This window comes from Arachis hypogaea, chromosome 9, assembly GCF_003086295.3.
Source record: "Arachis hypogaea cultivar Tifrunner chromosome 9, arahy.Tifrunner.gnm2.J5K5, whole genome shotgun sequence".
Taxonomy (NCBI): Eukaryota; Viridiplantae; Streptophyta; class Magnoliopsida; order Fabales; family Fabaceae; genus Arachis; species Arachis hypogaea.
In genome coordinates, this window is record NC_092044.1 from 26,842,886 (window position 1) to 26,870,324 (window position 27,439).

The 27,439-nt window shown below is 37.4% G+C and overlaps 2 protein-coding genes across 2 annotated transcripts; one reads left to right on the forward strand and one right to left on the reverse strand.

Annotated features, from left to right (window-relative positions):
* Nucleotides 1–269: 269 nt before the first annotated feature.
* On the forward strand, nucleotides 270–4,356 carry LOC112710750 (calreticulin). The gene is made up of 14 exons (XM_025763149.3): nucleotides 270–514; nucleotides 1,368–1,475; nucleotides 1,562–1,754; nucleotides 1,856–2,114; nucleotides 2,212–2,268; nucleotides 2,345–2,392; nucleotides 2,483–2,569; nucleotides 2,647–2,704; nucleotides 3,277–3,344; nucleotides 3,432–3,527; nucleotides 3,626–3,673; nucleotides 3,766–3,795; nucleotides 3,872–3,961; nucleotides 4,053–4,356. Exons 1-14 carry the CDS (start codon nucleotides 415–417, stop codon nucleotides 4,062–4,064), a joined length of 1,254 nt encoding a protein of 417 aa, XP_025618934.1. The 5' UTR covers nucleotides 270–414; the 3' UTR covers nucleotides 4,065–4,356.
* Nucleotides 4,357–5,081: 725 nt separating this feature from the next.
* LOC112710752 (universal stress protein A-like protein) lies at nucleotides 5,082–6,771 on the reverse strand. The gene is made up of 4 exons (XM_025763150.3): nucleotides 6,204–6,771; nucleotides 5,693–5,799; nucleotides 5,471–5,583; nucleotides 5,082–5,339 (listed from the first exon to the last, which is right to left on the reverse strand). Exons 1-4 carry the CDS (start codon nucleotides 6,379–6,381, stop codon nucleotides 5,255–5,257), a joined length of 483 nt encoding a protein of 160 aa, XP_025618935.1. The 5' UTR covers nucleotides 6,382–6,771; the 3' UTR covers nucleotides 5,082–5,254.
* Between the last annotated feature and the right edge of the window lie 20,668 nt (nucleotides 6,772–27,439).

The following is a 27,439-nucleotide window of genomic DNA, read 5'->3' on the forward strand; positions in this document are numbered from 1 at the left end:
CATGAGCTAATGAGCTTGCAACATAACCTCAGGCAGGGAATATAACGGAATGGAAGTTTAAGCTTTGACCTTCACGTATATTCCAACGAACCAAAATCTCGCCGGAGCCGCTAAACGTTTCCGCTGACGTGTACAATGGTAATACGCTCCCCAGTTAACCAATGACATGTCGCCACGTCACTCCCATGACAAGATGTAAAAACGTGGCACTCCTTCAGTGGCCTTCTTTTGCCACGTGTGAAGAAACCACGTCCATTTCCAATTCTACCCACTCCGCTGAATAACCAAAGCGGAAAAAGGCATATCACTACTCATTACACTATATAGAAACCAGGAGAGCTCAGGGGAGCTGCAGGAACCTTTCCTTTCTCTCTCATCGCTTTCTCTCTCTAGTAGCTTCCCCCTTCGATAGCAATGGCGCTTAGGGTGCGGCACCCTAACCTTCTCTCCCTCGTTCTTCTCTCCCTCTTGGCCTTCGCTTCCGCCAAGGTCTTCTTCGAAGAACGCTTCGATGGTACAATTTTCTATTTCTAGATCGTCAGCTTCAGTTTTCGGTTGTTTGAGGATTTTCTTTTGCTCTTTATTTTGCTGTTTGCATTATCGTTTTGTCGAATTGGCGCCCTTTTGTTCCGATCAAAGTTTCGTTTTAGGTGTTTGAGCCTCGATCTGATGGCTTCGATAGTTCGACTTTTGAAATGTCATCGTCTGGATTAGATCTGAAAAACTGTGCTCGGATTTGCTTCTAACTATCGTGATTTTCTTTATTGCCATTTTGCAGTCGTGCTGATTTGATTTTGTTTAGAGTTTATCGTGTTTCCCAAAGGATTAGCTTAATTTTATTTATTAAAAACTAATATCATTTTGTCAAAAATTTCTGGAGCTGAATGTGCATTCTCTGAGGTGTCTTTTTCCTCCTCCCTGTTTAAAGTCGTGAATCTACTTCTAAAAAATGCTGCTGGTGTTACTGAGCTTTTTTTAAGCTGCAAATATTTGCTATTATTTATCTCGAGACTCGAGAGTACTTTTTTTTAAAAGTAAACCTACTGTAACTACTTTATTTTCTGGGATTTAGCTAAAGAGTGTCCAAAAGAAGCATTGGTTAAGTGAGTGCCCGCTCGAATGGCATTGGCTAAGAGTGTGTAAGTGGACAATTTTGGTTTTTCCAATGCCTAAACCCTTGTTAGGAAAAACCTTATTTTCTATTTTTGAATTGGGTTTCTGTCCCTGTGCCCCACTAATCCATGTTCATGATTCATCCTGATTCCCGAATATTTACTCAGTCTTTCTTTCCCTTTCTTTTTTTCTTTTCTTTACTTTTCTGTTTTATCTAACTTGTGTATGTTTATACGCATTTTCTGAATTTAAAGATGGGTGGGAGAGCCGTTGGGTTAAATCTGATTGGAAGAGAGATGAGAACTTGGCCGGGGAGTGGAACTACACATCTGGTCAATGGAATGGAGATGCTGATGACAAAGGTAAACTGAATTACTTTGTTTACATCCATATTTTCTTAAAAACGGGTATTGATTTAGGTTCGTTTGAATGTTTGATATCTCCACAGGTATTCAAACAAGCGAGGACTACAGATTCTATGCTATTTCTGCTGAGTTCCCTGAATTCAGCAATAAAGATAAGACCCTAGTCTTCCAATTTTCTGTCAAGCATGAACAGAAGCTTGACTGTGGTGGTGGTTACATGAAGTTGCTTAGCGGTGATGTTGATCAAAAGAAATTTGGTGGGGAAACTCCTTACAGGTAATTTAAAAGATTCCCTTTTTTTCACAGCTTTTTCACTACAGAAGCCCTTAGACATGTTAAGGTGGCTTATTTTCCTGACTTTTGTTGTTCTGTTGCAGTATCATGTTTGGACCAGACATCTGTGGCTACAGTACCAAGAAAGTACATGCTATTTTGACCTACAATGACACAAACCACTTGATAAAGAAGGAAGTTCCATGCGAGACTGACCAACTAACTCACGTGTATACATTTATCCTCCGTCCAGATGCAACCTACAGCATCCTGATTGATAATGTGGAGAAGCAAGTTGGCAGTCTCTACACTGATTGGGATCTTCTCCCTCCAAAGAAAATCAAGGATCCTGAGGCCAAAAAGGTACTCTTCTTCCCACTGCTATGCTGTTTTATTGTAATCGCCATATAGGTTTTGAGTATTGATGATTTCTAATTACAAAAATATATATAACCTGCAGCCCGAAGACTGGGATGATAAAGAGTACATTCCTGATCCCGAGGATAAGAAGCCAGAGGTACTGACTTTCTCAAAACAGCTTCTCTTGCTGTGTTGTACTATGTAGTATATTTACTGATATTGTGTACTTATAGGGGTATGATGACATCCCAAAGGAGATCCCAGATCCTGATGCCAAGAAGGTATTCATTAATTTGCTGTTTCCCATTGCTGCTTATTTCACATGTTATCTCAATCACTAGTGAGACTAACTTTTGCTTGCTTGCTTTTAGCCCGAAGATTGGGATGATGAAGAAGATGGTGAGTGGACAGCACCTACCATTGCCAACCCTGAGTACAAGGGCCCATGGAAAGCAAAGGTGCGTGGAGATTGTATGCCATGACATTTGTTTGGGATTGGATTGGTTTCTGACTTTGCATGCTATAATCTTTGCAGAAAATTAAGAACCCCAACTACAAAGGAAAGTGGAAGGCACCTATGATTGACAACCCTGGTATATTGTCAGCTTTATTTTGCAATACTTGTTAAAATAAATTCTTTTATACATGATTTGGACATTGGAGTTAAAATTGTAGTATAGAATATATTTTTTCCTAGAAGAGAGAATTAGCTTGAAATATTAACTTTTATGTTTGGGTCTTTTAAAGAATAAAACATGCACTCTAATTTTAAATTTTAAATGAAACTCTAATTTTATTATATAAAGATTTGATTTGAAATTTGAGTATTAAAGTTAATTAAAATAATATTACAATAATTATAATATTTTTATGAAATTTTTTATACACACACTAAAAAAGTTAGAATCTAGATTTATATATTTAATATTTTCAATAATAAAAATGTTACTAGGTAGCAAATAGTGTATGCTAGAAATTACAGAAGCACAAAGTAGTTTTTCAATTTCATGGATTTAATTTAATTCATCAATGCTGTTTCTTCCTTGACATAAAAATTAGAATCGACAAATATCAACTAAGACAATAATACAATATAGTAAAAGGTAAATAGCCAATGAAGTGTTGTCCATCCGTTGACTTGTCGTCTGTAAAATAATTTCATCAGATTTCAAGGATGACCCCGACCTCTATGTTTTCCCCAAGTTGAAGTATGTGGGCATTGAACTGTGGCAGGTAAACTTTTCATTTTCTATGCTTAATTACATTACATATCTTGATCCTTTTGGATCCAAAGTGAAAAGCAAGCTATTTATTTGTCAGGTCAAATCTGGAACCTTGTTTGACAATGTCTTGCTTACTGATGATCCTGAATACGCTAAGCAACTGGCTGAAGAAACATGGGGCAAGCAAAAGGATGTAAGTAGTTTCTGTTCACTGTATATTTTGCCTTACATGTATTATATTTTTTTATGTTAAATAATGTATCTGATGTCTTAAATGAAAAATATTTGCAGGCTGAGAAGGCAGCATTTGAGGAGGCTGAGAAGAAGAAAGCAGAGGAGGTGAGCTTTTGTTCTTAACCTGCTTCATTATTCATTTTTGAGATGATATTTCATTCTGTTAAATTGATCTTGCAATATTACTTTTCTACCAGGAATCAAAGGATGATCCTGCTGACTCTGATGTAAGTATAACTAACTACTGATTCCTGACATCATGTTACCCTGATTACAATGAAATTAACTTTATACATTGTCTAGGCCGAGGAAGACGAGGAAGATTCTGAAGCTAGCCATGAGTCTGATTCCGAATCAAAAGAATCTGGGGAAGACAACGAAGAGGACAAACATGTATGATTCACACCTCCTTAATCTTCACACGATATCAAGTTTGAAAGCTAATATTACATGTAATAATTCTCTTCTTGCCATGTATTTGCAGGATGAGCTCTGAATGCGGAGTGAATGAAAACTATATTCCGGAGATAGGCTTTACGCGCGGCATAATTTCCCGTTTCCTCTTTTTTCTATATATGATTTTTAGTCGTAGGATTTTTCTCCTAGATAAGCAATCCGTTGAAAATTGCAGTCACCAACCTTGAGGTTTTGCTTCTATTTCAGCTGGATTAGAACAGGAAATGGTGTCTTTGGAATTGATCGTTTTTATGGTTGTCAAATTAGCTGGTAATGTGATCCTCAATCTTAGTAGAACTTGTGAATGCATTTTATTTTTGTTGCAACACTAATTCGGCCATCAGCGGATACTTCTATTCTCGTCTGCCCTTTTTTTTTTCCGCAGGTTAAATACGATGACTTAGCGGGTTAATGGTGTTATGCTTAATCTTCAAAATAATGCTTTAAATTATGTTATCAACCCAAAATAAAATTTGTATCTAAGTATCGAATTATGCAATAATATTTATACAGATTCAAAAATTATAAATGGAATTTGCCTGTTCAAAAATAAAATTGGAATGTGTCAAGTAACAAAATGGATGAGTCTTGAAAAACTCTTGGAATAGATAATAATTAAAACCGAATATGAAGTGATTAGTATAATAGTATGTGATTAGCTCATTATTTCTCCTCCATCGAGGCAATCCTATTTAGTGCTTAGGCCCTACAATATATTCATTCATAAGTAATAACAGATGGAAACAAATTGTCGTGTATATTTTACCAAAAAAAAAAAAAATTGTCGTGTATATTCCCTTTATTCCTAACTTACTTTTCTTATGATCTATTAGTAGCCATTTCTATTGATGATTTTATAATGTGGGAACTGGGAAGTGGCAGAAAGGGAATAATTAAAGTCCAATTTATCGGGAATCAAACCAGATGATTTGACAAAAAATATATATTTTTACTAGCTCTAATTCACGCTTATCTAAGAAAACTCTATTTTTAGATCCGCAAGGCGGATTCCTCAACCATTCTGAAAGCTACGTATAACCAAAGTAATCAATAATCATAAATAAAAACCCACTTTAGTCTTTAATATATAATATAATGTTATTCAAAAACAGATTCCCTTCGAGGAGGGGAGGAGGGGACAAAACACAAAAGCTACAAACCCAATCAAAATGACACATAACAAGGTAATTACACAAAGAGCAACATCGGATTGTTGATGTTATTATTTTATCAAGCGTCTTTGGGCTTCTTCACTATCAAAACGGGGCACTTCACATTCTGCGCACAGTGATTGCTCACACTTCCAAGAAAAGCCCTGCCATTCAATTCACAGCCCCAAAATTAACTATATATTAAATCAAAGAATGATTATGCAAGTAGTACAGTTTTGCAGAGAAGATATTAAGATGAAAATATGATTGCGGGATCAGGAAGTCACTCACTCACCTCTTAATGGGACCATAGCCGTGACTTCCCATGACCAGAATATCCGCATTCAACTTCTGAACCATCTCACAGATCACGTCCCTAGCGTCTCCATTCCCTATTTTTGTTTCCACCTTAACCACCCAAAATTCATCATCACAGGAAGATTCAGCTTGAATCAATGAATTTGATTTGCTTCAGAGTAAAATTACTTTCAGTTTATTAGTATATATAGAAACTTACATTCTGGATGTTGTTACAGAGTCTCTTGGCTTTCTCTAAGACGGACTCAGCGACTTGTTGGCTATACTTATCCATAGTCGCCGTTATATCAGAAGAGAACAAATAACCTGCAAAAAATATAATAATAAAAAATTTAACCATTTCTGTTTCTAGCATCAATTCAATTCAACTGGAGGCCACTAGCTAATGGATTAAAATATGAGTGAATGTCTTTTCCGTGTTGGACCATTTGCACGAAGAACAGAACGCACCTTTACAATTCGAAAATCCCAATCCAAGTAACTAGGCTAAACGCCTCTATAAACAGTGACCTACTTAGACCAGGGCCATTCTTAGCAACCGATTAGGAATTTTCGAAGTGTAGAGAGCAGAAAGAGCATTTACTCTTAAAATATTTACCGATTTGACCAATCTCACTTGTTACATAACTACATAACTAAAATAACTAACTAATTGGAAATAAGGCACAAAAAAATGAAGCAGGAAGTGGTTAATTTGAGGTTACACGTACTTGTACCATCGAAGGCGGAATAGACAGCGCGAGGGGGCTTAACATAGAGAAGGATGAGTGTGTCCTTTGAGTTCTCAAAAACAAGGTTGTTGACGCACCATGAGAGCGCGTACATGCTCTCTTCCCCTTCATCCACCGCCACCAGGATCCTCCGTTCCTTTTCACTCGTTTCGGCCATTTCTTTCTTTCTTCGCAGATCGATCGATGAAGCTTTGAGTAAGAGAAGTAATAGTAGTCAATAATAAAAATGCAAAGGTGCGTGATTGGTAATAATGATTTGATAACTGGGAAGAATTAGAGTGTCTTGTGTTGTTACTTGACAAGTGTCAACTTAATACTTTATGATTTTCTATATTTGTAGTCTGGTGGTGCTAATGATGACTCACCATTTCCATTTGGAATGGATAATGGATAGTGTGGATAATGGAGTTTATTCAATGAATCTGTTGGCGGTTTCTGATGGGTTTGGGCTTTACTGGTTTTTGGTATTCTTTCCAACACAACGGGCCTACCTTGCCATTAAGATTAACGTTGCATTCTCTGTGGTTGGATAAGAATGATATTTAATCCAACGGTTCGGAACTGTGTTGTTGTCGCGCATGTCAATGTAATCACGGTAGGTCACCGGTTTTGCTGGGTAACTTGGTAGTTTCTGACTTTCAGCCACACCCCTCCCCGATTATAAAACAAACTAGCCCACAGAAAATTCCATATGCCTCTTACATATTGCCAATTAATGTTCAACAGCAAGTCGAAAAAAAAGGAAACATTAACGTTAAACAGGGTTCAAGGACAATCAAGGTTCATGCATTCGATAATTGTTTTAGAAAAGGCATGAACTAATATTAAAATCATACTTAAACATTTATATTGTTAATAAATATGAATTTAAAAAATTTGAATGATAAATAACTTCTCAGTGAGTTAAAATTTTGATAAAAATAACAAAAAATATAATGTCTTTTTATAAAGAACAAACAATCTTTATTTCAAATTTTTAAAGAATATCTGAATAACTATTTAAAAATTGTATATAAAAAATCAGAACAAAATTTTATCTCTCAATTTTAATTTATTTTTAAAAAAGTTTGGTTATTTACAAAAAACTAAAAAAACTCATTTGGCGTAAAATATTAAAATCTAAGGATAAAAAATTCTTATTTTTATAATAAAAAATACAGAAAATTTGATATCTAAAAATTTAAAAAAAGATACATTTAATATCTCATATTTTTTCATATTTTTTTATTTTTTAAGAATTTATTTGTTATTTATATATTTTATTATTATTTTTGTCAAGATAAAAATGTTTTAATATTATGTTAGTAGTTTACGTTCTAGAAATAAATAAATAAAAAGGCTAAATTAGAGAAAATTTAGAAAAGAGAGAAAAAAAGAAGAAGAAAATATCATAAATATAAGAATATGATTGTCTATCAACTATGTTTTAAATGACCTCCAAAATTACGTAGATATACTAAACAGAAATAGGTACATGATTGTCCTTAATATCTCTATGTAAATCGAATTAGAATAATTCAATTTATTTAGCTATTTACATGTAAATCGAATCAAGACAATTCTGTTTAGCTTGTTACCTAGTAAATCGAAATAGCGCAGTTTGATTTATCAGAGAAGAGTGAGAGAGTGCTTTATTCCCACTAAATCGAAACAGGTGAGTTTGCTTTATAATGTTTTGTAGCTATAAGAGTTAATCGAATTAGCTTGCTTCAATTTACTTTAACATGTAACTCGAATTAAATCGAAATGACTTAATTCGATTTAGCTTCGATTTTGTGGCACTTACAATGGCTAGTGTTTATAGTTTTTTTGTTATTGTGCACTACGGATGGATGACTAAATTTTTTTTTGATAAGGATCCAATGAGTGTCTTTATCAGACCTTCCACGAGTTTTACTCAGCTGCAAAATACTATAATACAGAAACTGGGAGTCCATGGTATCAAATGGGTTGAGAAATTATTTTATAGGATTTTGATTTTTGTTGTGAGAGATGGTGTGAAGTATGACTCTTTTGTAATAGAGAGGGATGAAAATTTGCAAGTTTCACTATCGTCGTTAGTTTTCTGAGATGAAAATCCATGAACTGTTGGCCAAGTTTGGAGATGAGGTCGCTAGTTCAGGAAGATCAAATCAAAATCCTCAATCCGTAACAATGCCAGGAGCCTCTAGTTTAATGCATATTGTTTCCTCTTTGCAGTTCCTGTAGTTGCACCCGAAGCAGTATTGGTTGCATTTCTATCCTTCGCAGTTGATCTAAACCGAGTTAATGATGGAGTAATTAGTGATAATTATTCTTTTGGTTAGCTTGCGATTGCGATGGGTACAACTCCTAGGCTGATACCAGATCCCATGGAAGATGTACTGTAGGATGATGATGTAGAGCCCGCCATGATAAATGAGGATAGCGATGATCATTTAGGAAAGAGTATTTTAGTTGGTTAGGGCAGACTGTCGAGTTCTGAAACTCAGTAATGTCCACCGCACTTTTCAACTTTAAACCGGAGGTCATGACACAATACAATTTTTCAAACGTAGAATCCAGATTTTGGGACAGAAATGCACAGGATACATCAGCTCCAATTGAGTTCCAACTTGGTCAATAGTTCCAGAATAAAGCGAAAGTCGTGTTAAGTGTTAAGACTTATAGCATCTGTCGTGGGGTTGAGTATAGAGTGTTGGAGTCAGATCACATCAAGTACCATGAAAAGTGTAAGAAATTTGGAAAAGGTTGCAGTTGGTTGATTCAGATCACTCTTCGTTAGCGAAAAAATATTTGGAAGGTCAGAAATGAACCTCATACATGTTTGGCCACAGAGATTTCTAATGACCACAGGAAGGTTGATTACCATGTCATATGTGCATTCATATTTTATATGGTTAGAGTTGATGCAACTGTGTTGATTAAGGTATTGCAAAATGCGATAGAGGCAAGTTATGATTTCAGTTTGAGTTACATGAAGATTTGGTTGGCTAAGTAGAAGGCAGTTGCACAGATTTATAGAAATGAGAGAAGAGTGATATAATGAGTTGCCAATATGGGTCATGGATATGCAAACAACAATGTCGGGTAGTATTGCAGTACTGAAGACAAGTCTTGTGCGAGTTGGAGGCCAAGTTAACAAGTCATCAACTTATTTTTACCGATTTTTTTGGACATTCCCACCATGCATCGAGGCTTTTAGGTATTGCAAGCCGCTGGTTAGTATTAATGGGACCCACTTATACAAAAAATATGGGAGTACCTTGATAGTGGTGATTGTGTAGGATGGGAATTCTAATACCATTCCTATTGCTTTTGCACTTGTTGAGGGTGAGAATGCGAAGTCAAAGTTATTTTTTCTATCTCAAATTTGGCAGCATGTCACGTCTCAATAAGAAATTCTAGTTATATCCGATAAATACAATAGAATCAAGGCTTCCTTGGAGACCTCCTGATGATAGATGGTTCCTACCTAATGTTTATCGTGTATTTTGTATTCGGCATATTACAGCAAATTTTGCTCTGGGTTTTAAGCGTAAGGATGCAAGAAAGTTTCTCATGAATTCTGCTCATGATAAGACTTAGATTGAGTTTGACTACTGATTTGACATTCTTCAAAGTAAAGACCCGACCATGTGTGAGTGGGCTAACAGGATGGGATATAAGAAGTGGACCTAGCATTGGGATTGTAACACCCCAATTAGCCTAAGCCTTACCTCGCGTCGTAGAGTAAAGGTTAATCAAAGGTTACGATAGTTCTAAGCTGTTATATATATTATATAGAAAGAATTAATAATATTTAGAAGCTCGATGAAGAATATAGTTCAAAAACAGGATTTGAAAAGCGCAAAATGTACTAGCAAAGGTTCTAGCTTAAAACACAAGAAGCAGGTAACGAATAACAAAACATCGTAGTATATAGTATAATATCATAAGACACTAGCAACGACTCGTGGAGTTTAAGCCGGCTAGCCATATACAGACCGTGTATGAAACCAGACAGTAAAAGCAGCTTATACAAGTTTTGTTCTCTCAATACAAAAGTGAGAGACATATATATATATATATATATATATAATAAATCAAAAGACTCCAAAAGATAGTCCAGATCCTCTGCTCCTTTCACCAATCAGACAACTCACTGAGGTGGATTGCGACCTGCATCTGAAAAATATAACAGAATATGGTATGAGAATCGGAGGTTCTCAGTATCGTAACAGTGCCCAATGATGTAGGATATAAGACCCCGGGACGCCAAAGACAATCCTAGACTCCATATCCATTACAAGAATTCAAGCTTAAAGCATACTAACCCAAAACAACATAATATGTAATTCCTCAATACAACTTAAGCCGTAGAACCATAAAAGGGTAATCTATCTTAGGAAATTTCTACTCTAATCAACTACCGCTGTCCCACAGCTTTCACCAACCGATTCGCCATGCAATCCCATCGCCACCGCCTTCCGAACCTCCTCAACTCCAGTAAAGCACAAGTATATACAATACAAGTAAAGCACAAGTAGAGTCATATACAACAATTAACACAAGTAGCAATCAGACATGTCTAACAGATATGGAAAGCAATATCAAGTCGGCAAAGCATACAAGCAGGTAGAAAATGCATATGATGAATGCCTGCTCTACTGGCTGTGATATCACATTGTCGGTTCAACTGCCTACCCGACGCATCTCCATGGAGATGTTGCCCTTCGGAATCATGGTGTGGGAACCCCCGAGATATAGTGCTCGGATCACTATCCAGGGTTTTGCGCCTGTACGCTCTGATGATCCGAAGGGATGTGAGCGGGATCTCTTACCTCCGTCCTCATATCTAAGTGCAAGCGGGATTAACCACCGTCCTTATGCCGCCGCTGCTACCTCGACATGCGAGATTAACCACCGTCCCTGCCGGGTGCATAGTGTCTCATATCCTCAGTATAAAACAGTAGTACAGTGGTTTTCAAAAGCATTTTTAGGACAAAATGACCCTATCACTATATTTAGAGTCTTCGACTCTTTTCAACCACTATTCCTTTACATTTCAGTTCCTTGATCTCGCATCTCATTCATTAACCATTCATCACACATCATCAAACCTTCCCTAGTACAACAGAAACCTAGCACTCCGTTTGCTAACTTTTCCCAAATAATAGTGTCTAAGACCTTTAACCCATTTCCCATGTTTGAGCACCCAAAAATATGCCCAAAAGTCTTAAAAATGTGTTATGGAAGCTTACAACCTCATCAGAAAGGTAAAATAGTTGAAAACAAAGCAAAATTTGAGAAACAGGGCGTGTGTGTGTGCGCGCCTAGGAAATTTTAATAGTGTGCGTACCACAGGTGTCAAAACATAAAAGGGTCTGTTCACTCGTACAACCTGTGCGAGCGCCCCTAACAGACAGGCCTCCCCAACTTGCGTACGCACAGGTTGCAATTCTCCCATTGGTGTGCGCGTGCACAAGCCATGCCAGTGCAGAAGGCAGATTGCCTGCCTCTGCATGTGCGGACGCACAGGTTTGTGCATGCGCACAGGTCACATTTATGCAGAGTGTGTGTGCGCACATACTAGAAAATCACAACTTTCACAATTGCTTTGCTAAACATAATCAAAACCAAACCAAACCATTCCCAAACTCCACCCTTCATTAAAATCAACCCTCTATGTCTTACCACACCAAAATTACCACATTTTTCTTCACTTTTCCTCATCCACAACATCCATATCAATATATCTCATATATCAAACTTTATTAACAAATTTTAACTACATTACCAATCAATCAACACCCGCATCTCATTTATCAACATAATTCGTTTCTCAATTTCACAATTCATTTATCCTCATCATATCATTATTAATCATCATTTCATCAAACATCATCATACAATCACATTTAACAATTCAACAACTATTCAAATCCAATCCTATTCTATGGGTCACTAGCCTAAGTGTCCATGAATACTATATAATACATAGAGGAAACTGAAATTATACCTTGACTGATTCCCAATATAAACCAAATGAGCTTCCAACCAAAATTCAATCACCAATGTAGCTCCAACAAGCCCCAAACTCACAATAATCAAGTTATATACATATAAATCACCACAAAATCAACCTAGGGCTCAACATAAATCAAAGTTAACAAGAGATCAAAGCCTCTTACCTTTCCTAACAGATTTGGATGGCAAAACCCAAAGCTAAGCAAGGATTAGAGTGAACATAAACATAAAGAATCACTAAAACTCACTTAGCCATGAACCCTAGGTACCTGAAATTTTGGAGAGGAGAACTGGAAGGATTTCGAGCTTACCTCTAGAGTTTCTTGGGTGGGTTTTGTAGAGCTTTCCGCACGAAACGCGTAGTCGCTGAAGGCACGCAAATTAAATCGGAGTTCTAGAACTCAAGATATGAGCTTGAAAAGATTGAGGTGATTAGGGTTCAACCTCTTCTTCTCTCCCTCTTTCAAATCTGAAGTGTGTGTGTGTTTATGAGGCTAGGGTTCATTAAATGAACCTTTATATATGTTGGACTTGGGCCCAACTTGGGCCCGGTTCAAACCGTTAGTATTTTTAGCCCGTTTGGCCCAACTTCGGGCCAGACCTTTAAAATTAATGCCCGATTTTTTATTTCTACTATTTTTCTAAGATTTTTTATTGTCTCTACTTTTTCTCGCGCAGCATCGGACAGACTTGTACTGGTTCAACCAGTTCAACTGCCGGTTCGCGGTTTTTCACGATCTTTCGTAGAAAACACATTTTCTGACTCAGAAAGGCCCACTGAATCCAAAAATGATGTTTAAAACCTCAAATTCTCATTCTATCTTTTCGGAATCAAATTTGGGCAATATAACTACTTAATTAACCGGTTTGATTAATTGCGATTCTTAGATTCTCCCCACGAAATAAGAAATTTTTTGAATTACCTGAGAAAAGCTCGGGATAGTCCTTTCGCATCTCAGACTCCAATTCCCAAGTATGCTCTTCAAATCCTGCTCGCTTCCAAGTGACTTTAACCAACTGAACTTATTTTCCTCGCAGTTTCTTTACACTAGTGTCGAAAATTCTAACCGGTGTCACTTGAAAAGTCAAGTTTTCCCTCAACTCGACCGTCTCAGGCTCTAACACATGAGCCACATCCAACGTGTACTTACGGAGTTGTGACACGTGGAACACGTCTTGTAGATTAGATAGGTGAGGTGGCAAAGCAACTTGATATGCCACCGGCCCGAATCGCTTTAGGATCTCAAACGGTCCTATATACCTTGGATTCAACTTCTTGGTCTTGATTGCCCTTCCAATCCCAGTTGTTGGTGTAACACGTAGAAACACATGCTCTCCCACTTCGAACTCTTAACGGTTTTCTTCTCTGGTCAGCATAACTCTTCTGTCGACTTTGAGCAATCAAAATCCTTTCTCGTATCTTCTTAATCTTTTTCGCAGGCTCTGCTACCACATCTGAGCCCAATACACTTGCATCACCCGATTCATACCAACAAAGTAGAGACTGTCACTTCCGTCCATACAAAGCCTCATACGGAGCCATCCCAATGCTCGCATGAAAGCTATTGTTGTACGCAAACTCCACCAATGGTATGTAGTGGTCCCAACTTCCAGGTTGATCCAAGACACACGCTCTCAGCATATCTTCCGACGTCTGAATAGTCCTTTTTGACTGTCCGTCTGTTTGTGGATGATACGCCGTACTAAGACTTAAGTTCGTACTGAATGCTTTTTGGAAGGCTCCCCAAAACCTTGAAGTGAATCGGGGGTCACGGTCTGATACTATGCTTAACGGCACACCATGCAACCTTACTATCTCTTTTATATATAACCTTGCTAACTCTTCCATAGAGCAGTTTACTCGAATAGGTAGAAAATGAGCAGATTTGGTTAAGCGATCCACGATCACCCAAATCGCATCAAATCCCGACTTAGTCTTCGGTAAACCGGTCACAAAATCTAATGCAATTCCTTCCCACTTCCACTGATGAATTTCAAGAGGTTGTAGCACTCCTGACGGTTCTTGGTACTCTATCTTTACTTTTTGGCAAGTCAAACACTTGGATACCACTGTAGCTATATCACCCTTCATCCCCGACCACCAGAACATCTTCTTTAAGTCATGATACATCTTCGTGCTTTCGGGATGAATAGAAAATCCACTATTGTGAGCTTCTGACTACAAGCTCTGTCTTAAACTCCCAACATCCGGTATACAAATCCTTCCTTTATACATCCACAACCCCTCATCGTCTTTAGTGAAATCTCCAAGTCTCTGCTCACCAACTGGTTGAAACAGTTGCTGCAACTTTTGCTCATTCTGTTGAGCTCTTTGGATTTCCGTCTTAAACGTGCTTGAAATCTGTAACTGGTTCAAGCAAGCTCTTCCGGCAACCTCTTCGATATCCAACTTAAGATCTGCAAACTTATATACTAACTCCTCTTCCTTGATTCTCATCCAAGCTATTGTTAAGGACTTCCGACTCAAGGCGTTTGCTACCACATTTGCCTTTCTAGGATGGTAACTCAGATAAAAATCATAGTCCTTTAACAACACCATCCACCTCCTCTGACGCATATTTAGCTCTTTTTGGTCAAAGATGTACTTGAGACTCTTATGATAAGAAAAGATGCTAAATCTCACTCCGTACAAGTGGTGCCTCCAGATCTTCAATGCAAACACAATCGCGGCTAATTCCAAATCATGAGTTGGATAATTCACCTCATGCGGTCTTAGCTGACGCGATGCGTAAGCCACCATATTCCGGTGTTGCATCAACACACAACCTAAACCCTTTAACGAAGCGTCACAGTACACTTCAAACAATTCATGCGGTTCCAGCAAGATCAAAACAGGTGCTAAAGTTAACTTTTGCTTCAAAGTTTGAAAACTCTCTTAACACTCTGACGTCCAAACAAAAGGCGCTTCTTTTCTTGTCAACTTGGTCATTGGTATTGCAATCTGGGAAAAGCCTTCGATAAATCTCCGATAATATCCAGCTAACCCCAAGAAGGTCCTAACTTCCGTCACAGTTGTCGGTCTTTCCCATTCCATCACCGCTTCTACCTTAGAAGGATCCACTGCTATTCCTCCTTTGCTTACCACATGTCCTAGGAACTTTACTTCCTCCTTCCAGAACTCGCACTTCGACAACTTAGCATATAACTTCCGTTCTTTTAGGATTTACTGCACAATCCTCAAATGCTCCTCATGTTCCTTCGCTGTCTTGGAGTAAACTAAGATGTCGTCTATGAAAACCACCACAAACTTGTCCAGAAAAGGACGAAATACTCTCTTCATATAATCCATGAAGATAGCAGGTGCATTTGTTAACCCCAAAAGACATCACTGTAAACTCGTAGTGTCCATAACGTGTCATAAACGCGGTCTTAAGGATGTCATCCTCTTTCACCCTTATCTGATGGTAACTGGATCTCAAGTCATCTATCTTTATAGTTGATCCATCAAGTCGTCTATCCTTGGCAGTGGGTACTTATTCTTCATAGTTACTTTGTTCAACTGGCGGTAATCCACACACAGCCGCATTCATCCATCCTTCTTCTTCACCAATAAAACTGGTGCTCCCCACGGTGACACACTTGGTCGAATGAAACTCTTGTTCAGAAGCTCCTCCAACTGAACCTTCAACTCGGCCAGCTCTTTCAAAGCCATCTTGTATGGTGCAATCGACACTGGTCCAGCTTCCAGCACCAATTCAATCACAAATACCTCAGGAATATCTTCCAAAAATACCTCCGAAAAATCCCTAACTATCGGAATCTATTCTAAGCCTTGGGTATCACCCGAAGCATTAGCTGTTAACAAGATGTAACTCTGACACTCTTCCCCACTACAGTGCATCATAACGGAGTTCAGGTAATATCCTGCGGTTATCACTGCCCCAATCTCTCATTTCGGCATAAATCGAATGGTCTGTTCAAAGCAACCCAACAAGACTCAATTTTTCGACAACCAATCAAACTCCAAAATCATCTCCAACCCATCCATAGGTAAAAAGATCAAATCATGTACAAAATTTCTACCCTCAATCTTGAAACCTACTTGTCTACAACCTGACCTAGTCATAACTGTCTGATGCAGAGTATGTACATGCAGATCAAAAGGTAACTCTGACACTCTAAAGCCTAATTCTTCAACTTTAGCAAATGAGATAAATGAATGCGATGCTCCAGTATCATATAATGCAATTAAAGACTTATCACCGAATAAACAAATACCTCTCATCAACAAATCCGCCTTGGAAGCATCCTTGGCATTCACAGTAAAAAGTTGCCCTTGGTGCTGACTCTGACCCGAATTGGCGTTCTTCCCACGAGTGTAGTTCCTCGCAATATGGCTAGGCAAGCCACAGCTGAAGCAACCACCTAAACCAATCTTGCATGAGTCATATGGGTGAAAATGTCTACAACGCACACAGGTCTGTGCGTACGCACAGGTTACAATTCTCCCATTGGTGTGCGCGCGCACAAGCCGTGCCAGCGCTGCAAGTAGATTGCTTGCCTCTGCATGTGCAGACGCACAGGTCTGTGCGTGCGCACAGGTCACCATTTACGTAGAGTGTGCGTGCGCATAAGGCTGTGCGTGTGCACATACCAGAAAACTCAGAATTCTGTAACTTTGCAAAGTTTCCAATTTTCAACACCAATTTTTGAATGATCATAACTTCCTCTATGAAATTCCAAATTTCACAATCTTTATACCGATTTAAAGGGTTTTCAAAGATCTTTAATTCTAAACAAATTTCAACCAATTTTGAAAATCGAGGCAAAAGTTATGATCAAACAAAGTTCACCAAAATTCCACTTTTACCCAAAATCACAACTTTCACAATTGCTTTGTGAAACACAATCAAAAGCAAACCAAACCATTCCCAAACTCCACCCTTCATCAAAATCAATCCTCTATGTCTTACCACACCAAAATTACCACATTTTGCTTCACTTTTTCTCATCTACAATATCCATATCAATATATATCATATATCAAACTTTATTAACAAATTCCAACTACATTACCAATCAATCAACACCTACATCTCATTTATCAACATAATTCGTTTCTCAATTTCACAATTCATTTATCCTCATCATGTCACTATTAATCATCATTTCATCAAACATCATCATACAATCACATTCAACAATTCAACAACCATTCAAATCCAATCCTATTTTATGGGTCACTAGCCTAAGTGTCCATGAATGTTATATACTACATAAAGAAAATTAAAACCATACCTTGGCCGATTCCCAATATAAACCAAATGAGCTTCCAACCAAAATCCAACCACCAATGTAGCTCCAACAAGCCCCAAACTCACAATAATCAAGCTATATACATATAAATCACCACAAAATCAACCTAGGGATCAACATAAATTAAAGTTCACAAGAGATCAAAGCCTCTTACCTTTTCCAACAGATTCGGATGGCAAAACCCAAAGCTAAGCAAGGATTAGAGTGAACTTAAACATCAAGAATCACAAAAACTCACTTAGCCATGAACCCTAGGTACCTAAAATTTAGAGAGGAGAAATGGAAGGATTTCAAGCTTACCTCTAAATTTTCTTGGGTGGGTTTTGTAGAGCTTTCCGCAAGGAACGCGTAGCCGCTGATGGCACGCAAATCGGAGCTCTAGAACTCAAGATATGAGCTTGAGAAGATTGAGGTGATTAGGGTTCAACCTCTTCTTCTCTCCCTCTTTCAAATCTGAAGTGTGTGTGTTTATGAGGCTAGGGTTCATTAAATGAACCTTTATATATGTTGGACTTGGGCCCAACTTGGGCTCGATTCAACCCGTTAGCATTTTTAGCCCGTTTGGCCTAACTTCGGGCCAGACCTTTAAAATTAACGCCCGGTTTTTTATTTCTACTATTTTTCTAAGGTTTTTGACTGTCTCTGTCTCTATTTTTTCTCGTGCAGCACCGGGCAGACTTGTACCAGTTCAATCGGTTCAACTATTGGTTCGCGGTTTTTCATGATTTTTTGCAGAAAATACATTTTTTGACTCGAGAAGTCCCACTGAATCCAAAAATGATGTTTAAAACCTCAAATTCTCATTCTAGATTTTCGGAATCAAATTTGGGCAATATAATCACTTAATTAACCAGTTTGATTTATTGCGGTTCTTACATGGATGATGGTCGCAGAGTCAGGTATATGGCCATTAACATCTCCGAGTATGTTAACTCTCTCCTGAAAGGCATACAGAAGCTTCTAGTATACTCATTGGTGAAGTCTAACTATGGAGGTTGGTTGAGATATTTATTTGGAAGAGAAAAGAAGATGAGGTAGAGTTAGGGATGAGGCAATATTTTAGTTAGGCTCTTATGAAAGCAATAGAGGCTAACTTGAAGGCATCGAGGTGTTTCGCAATGATCTTGTATGATAGGGATAACTGTAAGTTTAATATGTTAGAGATGACACTGATTGGTAATTGCTTACTTGGCTCTTATTGAGTGTCACCCAGGGATCGGACTTGCGATTATGGATATTTCCAGACCTTGCACTGTCCATATCGTCATGCCATTACTTGTTATGCATGCTCTCATCTAAGCTAGGCAACTTATGTTTACGAGGTGTATCGCCTTAGCACTATGTTCAATGCCTACAGGATGGGATTTAATCCTCCAATCTTAGAAGGTTTTTAGCCCCATATGATGGTCCCACAATCATCCCTAATCCCAGTAAGGGCGTGCATTTGAAGGGCATCTGAGGACTACTAGAATTTGAACTATCATAGATGAGGTGGATCCGAATAGACCAAAGTAATGTAGACTTTGCAGGAAGCTTGGACACACTCAGAGGAGTTGTACACATGGTGGAGTTACCATGGGTTTTGCATCTAGGAGCAATGTGTAACTTTATTCAGTTATTATTATCACTAGCTTTATTGTATTCTATCATATCGTGCTAGTTTTATTTCGAATTACATGTAATTTTCCTTTGTTTTATTTCCCGTGTATTTTTGTTATGAGAATGATGTATGTTCCTTTGACAGTGATCATAATCATGTATTCCAAATATCATAACTAGTTTAATTATAATAATGTCTTTTGAATCGATGAGTGCAACATATAAATAGATACATGTCGTAATAATAATGACTAACTACATGTGTGCCATAATAATAATTAGCTAAGTAGTTGAACATTAAACTAAAAGTACCAAGTTGAAACCTACAACATATTAAAACATACTAAAAGCTCCATACAAGAGCAAACTACAACATATTAAGGAACATACTATAACATACCAAAGGTAACAAATACATAATCAAAAGAGGTGGGACCCTGTGAAGCAACACCTACGGTGCCTGATCATCTGCACTCTCTAGAATAGAGGTACCTCATTCTCATCTCCACCATCATCTATTTCCATCTCATCACCCATGCACTCTGGAGACCTAGTAGGACTAGGATGTGCTGGGGGTTCTGTAGCAACTGTTGAGGGCAGCATCCCAACTAATGCAAAAGGATCATAGTACGACCAGTTAGAGGCTCATTTAGGTCTACTGTAAGATGTGCCTAGACTCTAGAAACATGAGCTCTAACACACTCCCCGTCATCCTACTGTAGCATCATACATAACTCATCAAGAAATTGTGAACCCCCAAACTACACCTCCATGACTATAGAACTAACAAAGTTCGAAAACAACTAACTCGGGATCATATACGTCTGACTGTCCTCTTTTGCCATAGTATTATACCTTTCAACAAAATATACACCATTGCCACCTCCTCCACCACCTTTATTGCCTGTTCTACCATCACCATCTCCTCTATCATGGATAGTAACTCCAACACCACGACCACCATCGGCACCTCCACACCCACCTATACCCTTAACTCCATCTAATACGTCGTACAGGTCAAGCCCTCCCCTCAAACTCAGCAATCTCCTCCTCGACCCACCTCCACTCACGATCACTCGCTTATGTATCAATGTGACGTCCCCACTCCAGATGATGATTGTCTGGTACATCATGCACCTGCTCCATGGGAGGTGCCTGTCCTATACCCCTTTGGGCCGCCTTTGCCAGAATCTTAAATGCTCTACGGTCACCAAAGAGTAGCTTTAGTGACAAAAATCTCCTTCTATGCTCATACCACCACTCAAAATATCTCTCTGATGGGCCTAAATTCGAGATGATGTCAAACTAGTGTACATGATGAAATCTGTTAGCCCAATGGAGGTGCCAAGATTACAGAGTACTAGGAAACCAACCTCTACCATCGTTCGACATCAAGTAATCTATGTTGAATGCCACACGAGGTTGACACTGTATTCCCCCAAGCTGTGATAGTACCCTATCCACCTGATGGCACTCTACCATAACAAAATATATCAATGTCGTCACCGCCCTCCACGACATTATATGCAGTGGATCTAGTATATCAGGATGCACTTTCTGAACAATCTCGGCATGGCTATAAGGCATCTGATGCGTGAGCATCTTGTCTATCTTTTCCTAGTGAATTTACATATAATTTGTTGAGTTTAATTAAGAATTAATTATATTTTAGCCACTATGGATGCTATTTTGAGTTTTGTGCAATTTTATTTATTTTAGGTAGCATTCGGAGGGATTTGATGAAGTTTCTGCAGAGAAAAAGAAGAAACCAAAGAGATGACCAGTGAAGACCGACGCGGACGCATGGCTCACGCGACCGCGCGGAATGGAGAAATCGCAATGACGCGATCGCGTGCCTGACGCAAACGCGTGGACTAGAATCTGCACAAATGACGCGAGCGCGTGGACAACGCAGACGCGTCACATACGTGATCTGCAATAATACAGAAAATACTGGGGGTGATTTCTGGGCTGTTTTGACCCACTTTCCAGCCCAGAAAACACAGATTAGAAGCTGCAGAATGGACAAAGCAAGTGGTCTCCACCCATCAACTGAAGATCTGTTAATTAATTCGAATTTAAATTCAAATCTTATCTTTTAGGAAAAGATATTATTTTTATTTTTAGATAATTAGATTTTAAATTAATTAGGATTAGTTATAAAAAGGGGAGACTTCTCTTCTATTAGGTACATTACATTAGGGGGATTCCATTAGGGAATTCTATACAAATTTATATCTCACATTCCATGAGCAACTAATCCTCCACTGTTAAGGTTAGGAGCTCTGTCTATTTGTATGGATTGATTTTATTACTTTTTCTATTTTAATTTATGTTTTGGATTTATATTTAAGAATTGTTTTCGTTCTTTATCTTATGAATTTGGGTGGAACAGAAGTATGACCCTCTTTCTATTTGAGTTCTTGTATAACTTGGAAAAGCTCTATACTTGAACAACAACTTGAAAACATATTCTCCTAAATTCTAATTATCTGGATTTAACGGGATACGTGACATATAATCCTTTTATTCTTTGGGTAATTAGAGTTTTTGTGGCATGCAAACTGGAATTTGATCATGTACTCTTTAATTGGAATTAATTGACCAAAGAATTGGCAGTTAATGAATTTTAGAAGAGACTAGGAAAGTCTAAGGAATTAGGGTCTAGTCACATATAGTTTGCCATAAATTAAATCCTACATAATTAAAATAGTTAGTAAGAAAAGTTAATTCGGAAAAATAGATAACTCTGAAGCCTTAACTGTTTTTCCATATTTTATTTTTAACTTAATTACTTGCGTACCTGCCTTATGATGTTTTCAACTTAACCTTTTAAACATCTCAATATCAAAATCAATTTTTGCTTGTCTAACTAAGCTAATCACTCAACCATTGTTGCTTAGTCCATCAATCCTCGTGGGATCGACCCTTACTCACGTAAAGTATTACTTGGTACGACCCGGTGCACTTGCCGGTTAGTAGTGTGGGTTAATAAAATCCATTGGGACGTTAGGATTTTTGCTAGTAAAGAATTTTATAAATTTGCGTTGTAGATATAGTTTCTGAACCAACAAAAATCTCTTCGTGCAAACGTTTTGGTTGTCACAAGTAACAAACCCCTAAATAAATTGATAACCAAAGTATTTAAACCTCGGGTCGTCTTCTCAAGGAATTGCAGGGAGGTATGTTCTTATTATTGGTTATGGAGATTGTAAATTGGGGTTTGAGAATGAGGAATGAATATGGCAAATAATTTAAATGGCAATTAAAATAAATAAATACTGTAAAGCAAACCCTTTTGGCAAGGTATGAGAAATTGGAAGTCCAGATTTAGTTATTCTTATCAATAATAATGAAAGTTGAATCTTAATTCCATTTAGTTAACCTTTGCTAAAGCAAAGGAAAGTCAAGGGACTAATTAGTTTGACCTTCGAATCCTATTTATTTCCTAAGAAAAGGTTGGGATTATTGAAGTTCAGTTCAATTAGCAAAGATAACAGTTATCAATTATGTTGAGCTAAGATAACTCATGAGTTACTGATTTCTTAACCAAGACCAAAAGGAAAAGGAATTAAATTTACTAGAATAAAAATGTCTTCAGATTGGGAATAATCAATAACATAAATAAAAGAAAGCAATATTAACTGAAATATCTCAAATAACATTAATTCGAAAGAGTAATCTGTAACATAGAAGAATTCATATTAAATTGAAAAGCAAGTAATGAAAAAGGAATATTGAACCTGATAAAAAGATAATCCTCAAAGCAAATAAAATCCTAAATCTAAATCCTAATCCTAAAGAGAGAGGAGAGAACCTCTCTCCAACTAAACCTAAATCATGGAAAGTGACTGAAAAATTCAAGACTCCTCCTGAATGGATGCATTCCCCCACTTCATAACCTCTGGTCTATGCCTTCTGGACTTGGATTTGGGCCAAAAAGGGCTTCAGAATTCGCTATGAGCGTTTTCTGCAATTTCTGGTGCGTGGCCTCTGTCACGCGTCCGCGTGGGTTACGTGGTCGCGTCAATTGGAGTTTTCCTTGTCGCGCGGTCGCGTCAGTCATGCGGCCGCGTCATAGGTGTTCTTCTTTAGGTGCGCGGTCGCGTCAGTCATGCGGCCATATCGCTGCTTCTTCGCTCTTGGCACGCGGTCGCATTGTCCATGCGATCGCGTGGATGCCAGTTTCTCCAAAGCTTCGTTTTACACTTTCCTTCTATTTTTGTATGTTTGCTTTCCATCCTTTGAGTCATTCCTGCCTTAGAAGATCTGAAACTACTCAACGCACAAATCACGGCATCGAATGATAATAAAGGGTAATTAAAATAATTAATTTTAAAGCATAGGAAACATGTTTTTCACATACATCACATAATAAGGAAGGGAAAGTAAAATCATGCAATTAATATGAATAAGTGGGTGAAGGATTGAATAAATCACTCAAACTAAGCACAAAATATATCACAAAATATGGGTTTATCAATGAGTCCCAAGACTAGATGATCAAGAAGATCTTCCACCATCGGATCGCAAAGCGTCTTCAACAGAAGTAAGAGGAAATGCAGATGAAGAGGGACCACATGACTACAACTTCAACCCGACATTAAGAAGGCTCTGTATGCATACTAGGAGACGGATGAGGGCTTCAGACGTCATCAGGCCACGAATAGGGTCAACAAGGCATTGGCCTGGGTGTTGAAATACACAAGGGGTTCAACCACAATTATGAAGATAAAGGCCATGATGGTATAACTTTGCATATGGTTAGCTTGTTTTATCTTTGCTTCTTCAATTAATTGTCAGCTATTGTAATATATGCTTATCTAATATGTGTAGACATACTCTGTGCAGCGTTTTGTTTCGATGCCAAAGGTCTTCAAGCAATTTCACACGCTCAAAGAGAATAAGGAGTGGTTTGCTGATTAATGGTCCACGGACTTTTTGGTAAGATATCGACTTCTATATTGATATTTGCATTGAATGTATTAGGATTTATATACCCAAAACATGGAGGCCACGACACAATAATCTCAACAGACGATAGACGGTAGACGACAACAACTCCTCGAGCGCATCCGTGGTGGCTCCTGATGTCATGTGGTGCCAGACTACATCCGAGCTGCAGAAGAACAACATCTTCAGAGTCGGGTCATTCTTCGCTAGAAACTTGTGCATGTCTACCTTTATGGCTTCCTCGACCTCGACCACCAACCCTACAGATCCATAGGATGTGGATTTTTGTGAGGAGGTCTGTTGAGTTAAGAAATTAACTAAATTAATTAGTGATGACAAACATTAGTTCATTGGGAAAAATAAATAATTAAATATTGATTGTTTATAATTATATGTTGCTGATCATTTAGAATCAAATGTTGTAGGCCAAAACTTATTAAAGCAATAGCCCTAGTGGATGGAAGATAAGAAACAAGGCTGGTGGGCTGATAATATAAACAAAGCCCAAAAGGAATCTGGACAAGAAATCAACGGGCTGAACATGATCAAAACCCGATCTAAGCCCGATTTGATTTCAGCAAGCAAATCCCTCTCATTTGTTTTACCAAAAGCAACGTTCACCTTTCATCTTGGTCAGAAAGCACAGAAGAGTGATATATATATAGAGAGAGAGAGAAAGAGAGAGAGCTTCTTCCATAAGCTAATCACCAAAGAAGCAAGAAAGAGAAAGATTAAGCAAAAGGTAGAGGTCTAATCACCCACATCAATCTGTATCAAGAAGAGGTCAGAAGCTAAAAGTGATTTTATTTCCTTCTACATGCATCTCATTTTCTTCTCCTCTTCCCAACTCTCTGCTAGTCCGAAAGTGGAATTCATGGATAAGTGGATTTCTTTTCGACTCTGCTGTGTATCTACGGTTGAAAATGAGTCTTGGGGACCAAGTTATTTTTCAATGGCTTAGATCTGGTTTACCATTGGAAAACTTGTTATGGTTGCTGTATTGAGGCTTTTAGTGAAAAATATGGTCAGAACCAAAGTTCTTATTTTGAGGATAAATGGAAAAAAGTGAACGGCTAGGTTGGTGAAGCACAAGGCTCAAGAAGTTGACCTAGGAAGAAGAACCCAGCAACATGCAAGGAGATAAAAGAATATTTTTTGTTCATTCAGAGGCAAGGAGAGATAACCAGTGTTATTAAGGTTTTGTTCTGTGAAAAGCTCCTTGAACAAGTTTCTCTATTTGGACAGTGCTTTCTTTCAAAGAAGCATTCTGCCAAAAAAAAAAGAACTAAATCAGAGACATGCAAATCTAGTTTATCACATAGCAAAGAGGTTGTTGAAGAGTCAATCTCTTTATGTTTGTACAGATTGTATTTTACTTTTCAATGTTTATCTTTCTGTAATTTCTTGAGTGAAAAGGCATATTGAGAGAGTTCAAGTAAAAGCCAATGAGTGGAAAGAGGCTGAGTGATACACTTGAGAGAAAAGTCTAGAGTTATTTTCAGATTTCTTTGGGTATGTCTGTGTCTTGCATCTTGTACCTGTTAGGTATCTCTTTCTTAGTGGCGGTGCTTCCACTGTCGTTCTGGTTAGCCACAGATTTGGACGCTCTTGAACTCACTTCCTTCCACCTCTACCATGAATGACCTTCAAAGCCCGAAAAATCGCTGCCATAGAAGAGGAAGAAGCCTGTTTGCCACCGCCGCTGGTTGGCTAATTCCAAACACAAAATCGATTTCTGTAGAAGAATTCCGGTCTCCATGAAGGTGCCATAATTCTCAGATGACGACGCAATCAAAGCACAAAATACATAGTTGTTACAACAAATCTATTATCTTTTATTTCAAATTATCCTCGTGTACATAATATAATGAAAAATTAAAATACAATTATATTTAAACAATTATTTGTATTACTTTTTATTAATTTATTCAAAAAATAATTAAACTTTAAAGCTAATTGGTATAAAATATTACAGATATAAAACCAAGAGAAATTTTTATTTGTATAAGAATGTGCCTAATAAATAATTATTCTATTTAATATATAATTAAGAGTATTTCTTTTTTTGCCAACGAGTTATAATTCAAATGACATAGTCTTCTTATACTCTCCTAAAAGGTCGCAGATTTGAGTCTTTCTATTTTTGGTAAAAAAAGTACTTCTTTCTTTTATTAACAGTTTAGTGTTAAACTCGTGCAATGCACGAATTTATGTTTAAATTTGACAATATTTTATAATTATAAATTTTTTTGGTCTAGTATAACATGATCATCGTCATTATATAATAAACGAACTGAATATGTTGTTTTATCTTTATTCAAAGTAAAAAGCAAATAGAAGAGTTTGAAGTTTATAATATTCTTGAACTATAAAGAGGGAGACATGAAAAAAATAAGAACATATATAACTGTAATAATAGCATGTCAATTTTACACTAAATTTTATATCAAAAGGCTAATAAAAATTTATCGACAACCTAGTATCTTACTAACTTCATTAGAAAAGTAATTGGCATATGATGTTATGCTCTTTGTTACACATTTCATCTCAAATTTGAAAATAGAGTTATAGATAAATTAGTTATATCTACAGTAAATATTTATACAAAAGTGTAAATCATAATATGCTATTAAAATGAAAATAATATTATTCTTACCTAAATATTATTAAAAACTTCTATGAACACAATATTTGTTGTTGATGACTTTGGATTTCCATCTTCGTCTATAATTAAAACCCTGAGACCACTGCGACTATTAACTCTTGACAAAGCAACATAAAGTTGTCCATGGGTGAACACTAATTTTGGCAAGTAAAATCTTACATGTGATGATGATTGACCCTAACTCTTGTTAATGGTCATTGCAAAGCATGCTGTTAATGGAAATTGTCTCCATTGGAACTTAAATGGCAATCCTTAATCTGAAGGGATCAAATTCATTCTTGGAATGTACACTTTATCTCCAATATTTCTAACGGTCACTACCGTCGCTCCAATTATATTGCTGCCAAGTTCGTTAATTATTAATCTTGTCCCGTTGTATAAACCTGAAGTCTGGTCTATGTTTCGCAGTAGCATTACAGCGACTCTTGGCTTTAAAGTCAACTTGTAATTGGATAGTCCCGAATATTTGATGTCATTTAGGAACTCTGATGTGAACCACTCTTGTTGTACATCTTCATTCTTATCAGCTTGACATGTTGTGTCATAACTCAAATACTCCTTTTTCCATCCCTCGAAAGATTGTCAAGACAAAATCATTTTCCTTCTCAACACTCTCAAGCGTGGGTTCAAGAATTGCCCTACTCTAAAATTACCTGTAATCTGATATGTTTTACAACAAATTTGGATATGCAAAGTCTACTAAATGAGAGAGAGGGTCATTAGTAGTTGTAAT

Bases quoted from the DNA above. Each gene is read 5' to 3' on its own strand.
- LOC112710750 (XM_025763149.3), top strand. From the start codon at position 415: ATGGCGCTTAGGGTGCGGCACCCTAACCTTCTCTCCCTCGTTCTTCTC. The intron at 515-1,367 runs GTACAATTTTCT...CTGAATTTAAAG, and splicing joins CTTCGAAGAACGCTTCGATG to ATGGGTGGGAGAGCCGTTGG. The intron at 2,115-2,211 runs GTACTCTTCTTC...TATAACCTGCAG, and splicing joins AGGATCCTGAGGCCAAAAAG to CCCGAAGACTGGGATGATAA.
- LOC112710752 (XM_025763150.3), bottom strand. From the start codon at position 6,381: ATGGCCGAAACGAGTGAAAAGGAACGGAGGATCCTGGTGGCGGTGGAT. The intron at 5,800-6,203 runs GTACGTGTAACC...TATTTTTTGCAG, and splicing joins TTCCGCCTTCGATGGTACAA to GTTATTTGTTCTCTTCTGAT. The intron at 5,584-5,692 runs GTAAGTTTCTAT...TGGGTGGTTAAG, and splicing joins TCTGTAACAACATCCAGAAT to GTGGAAACAAAAATAGGGAA.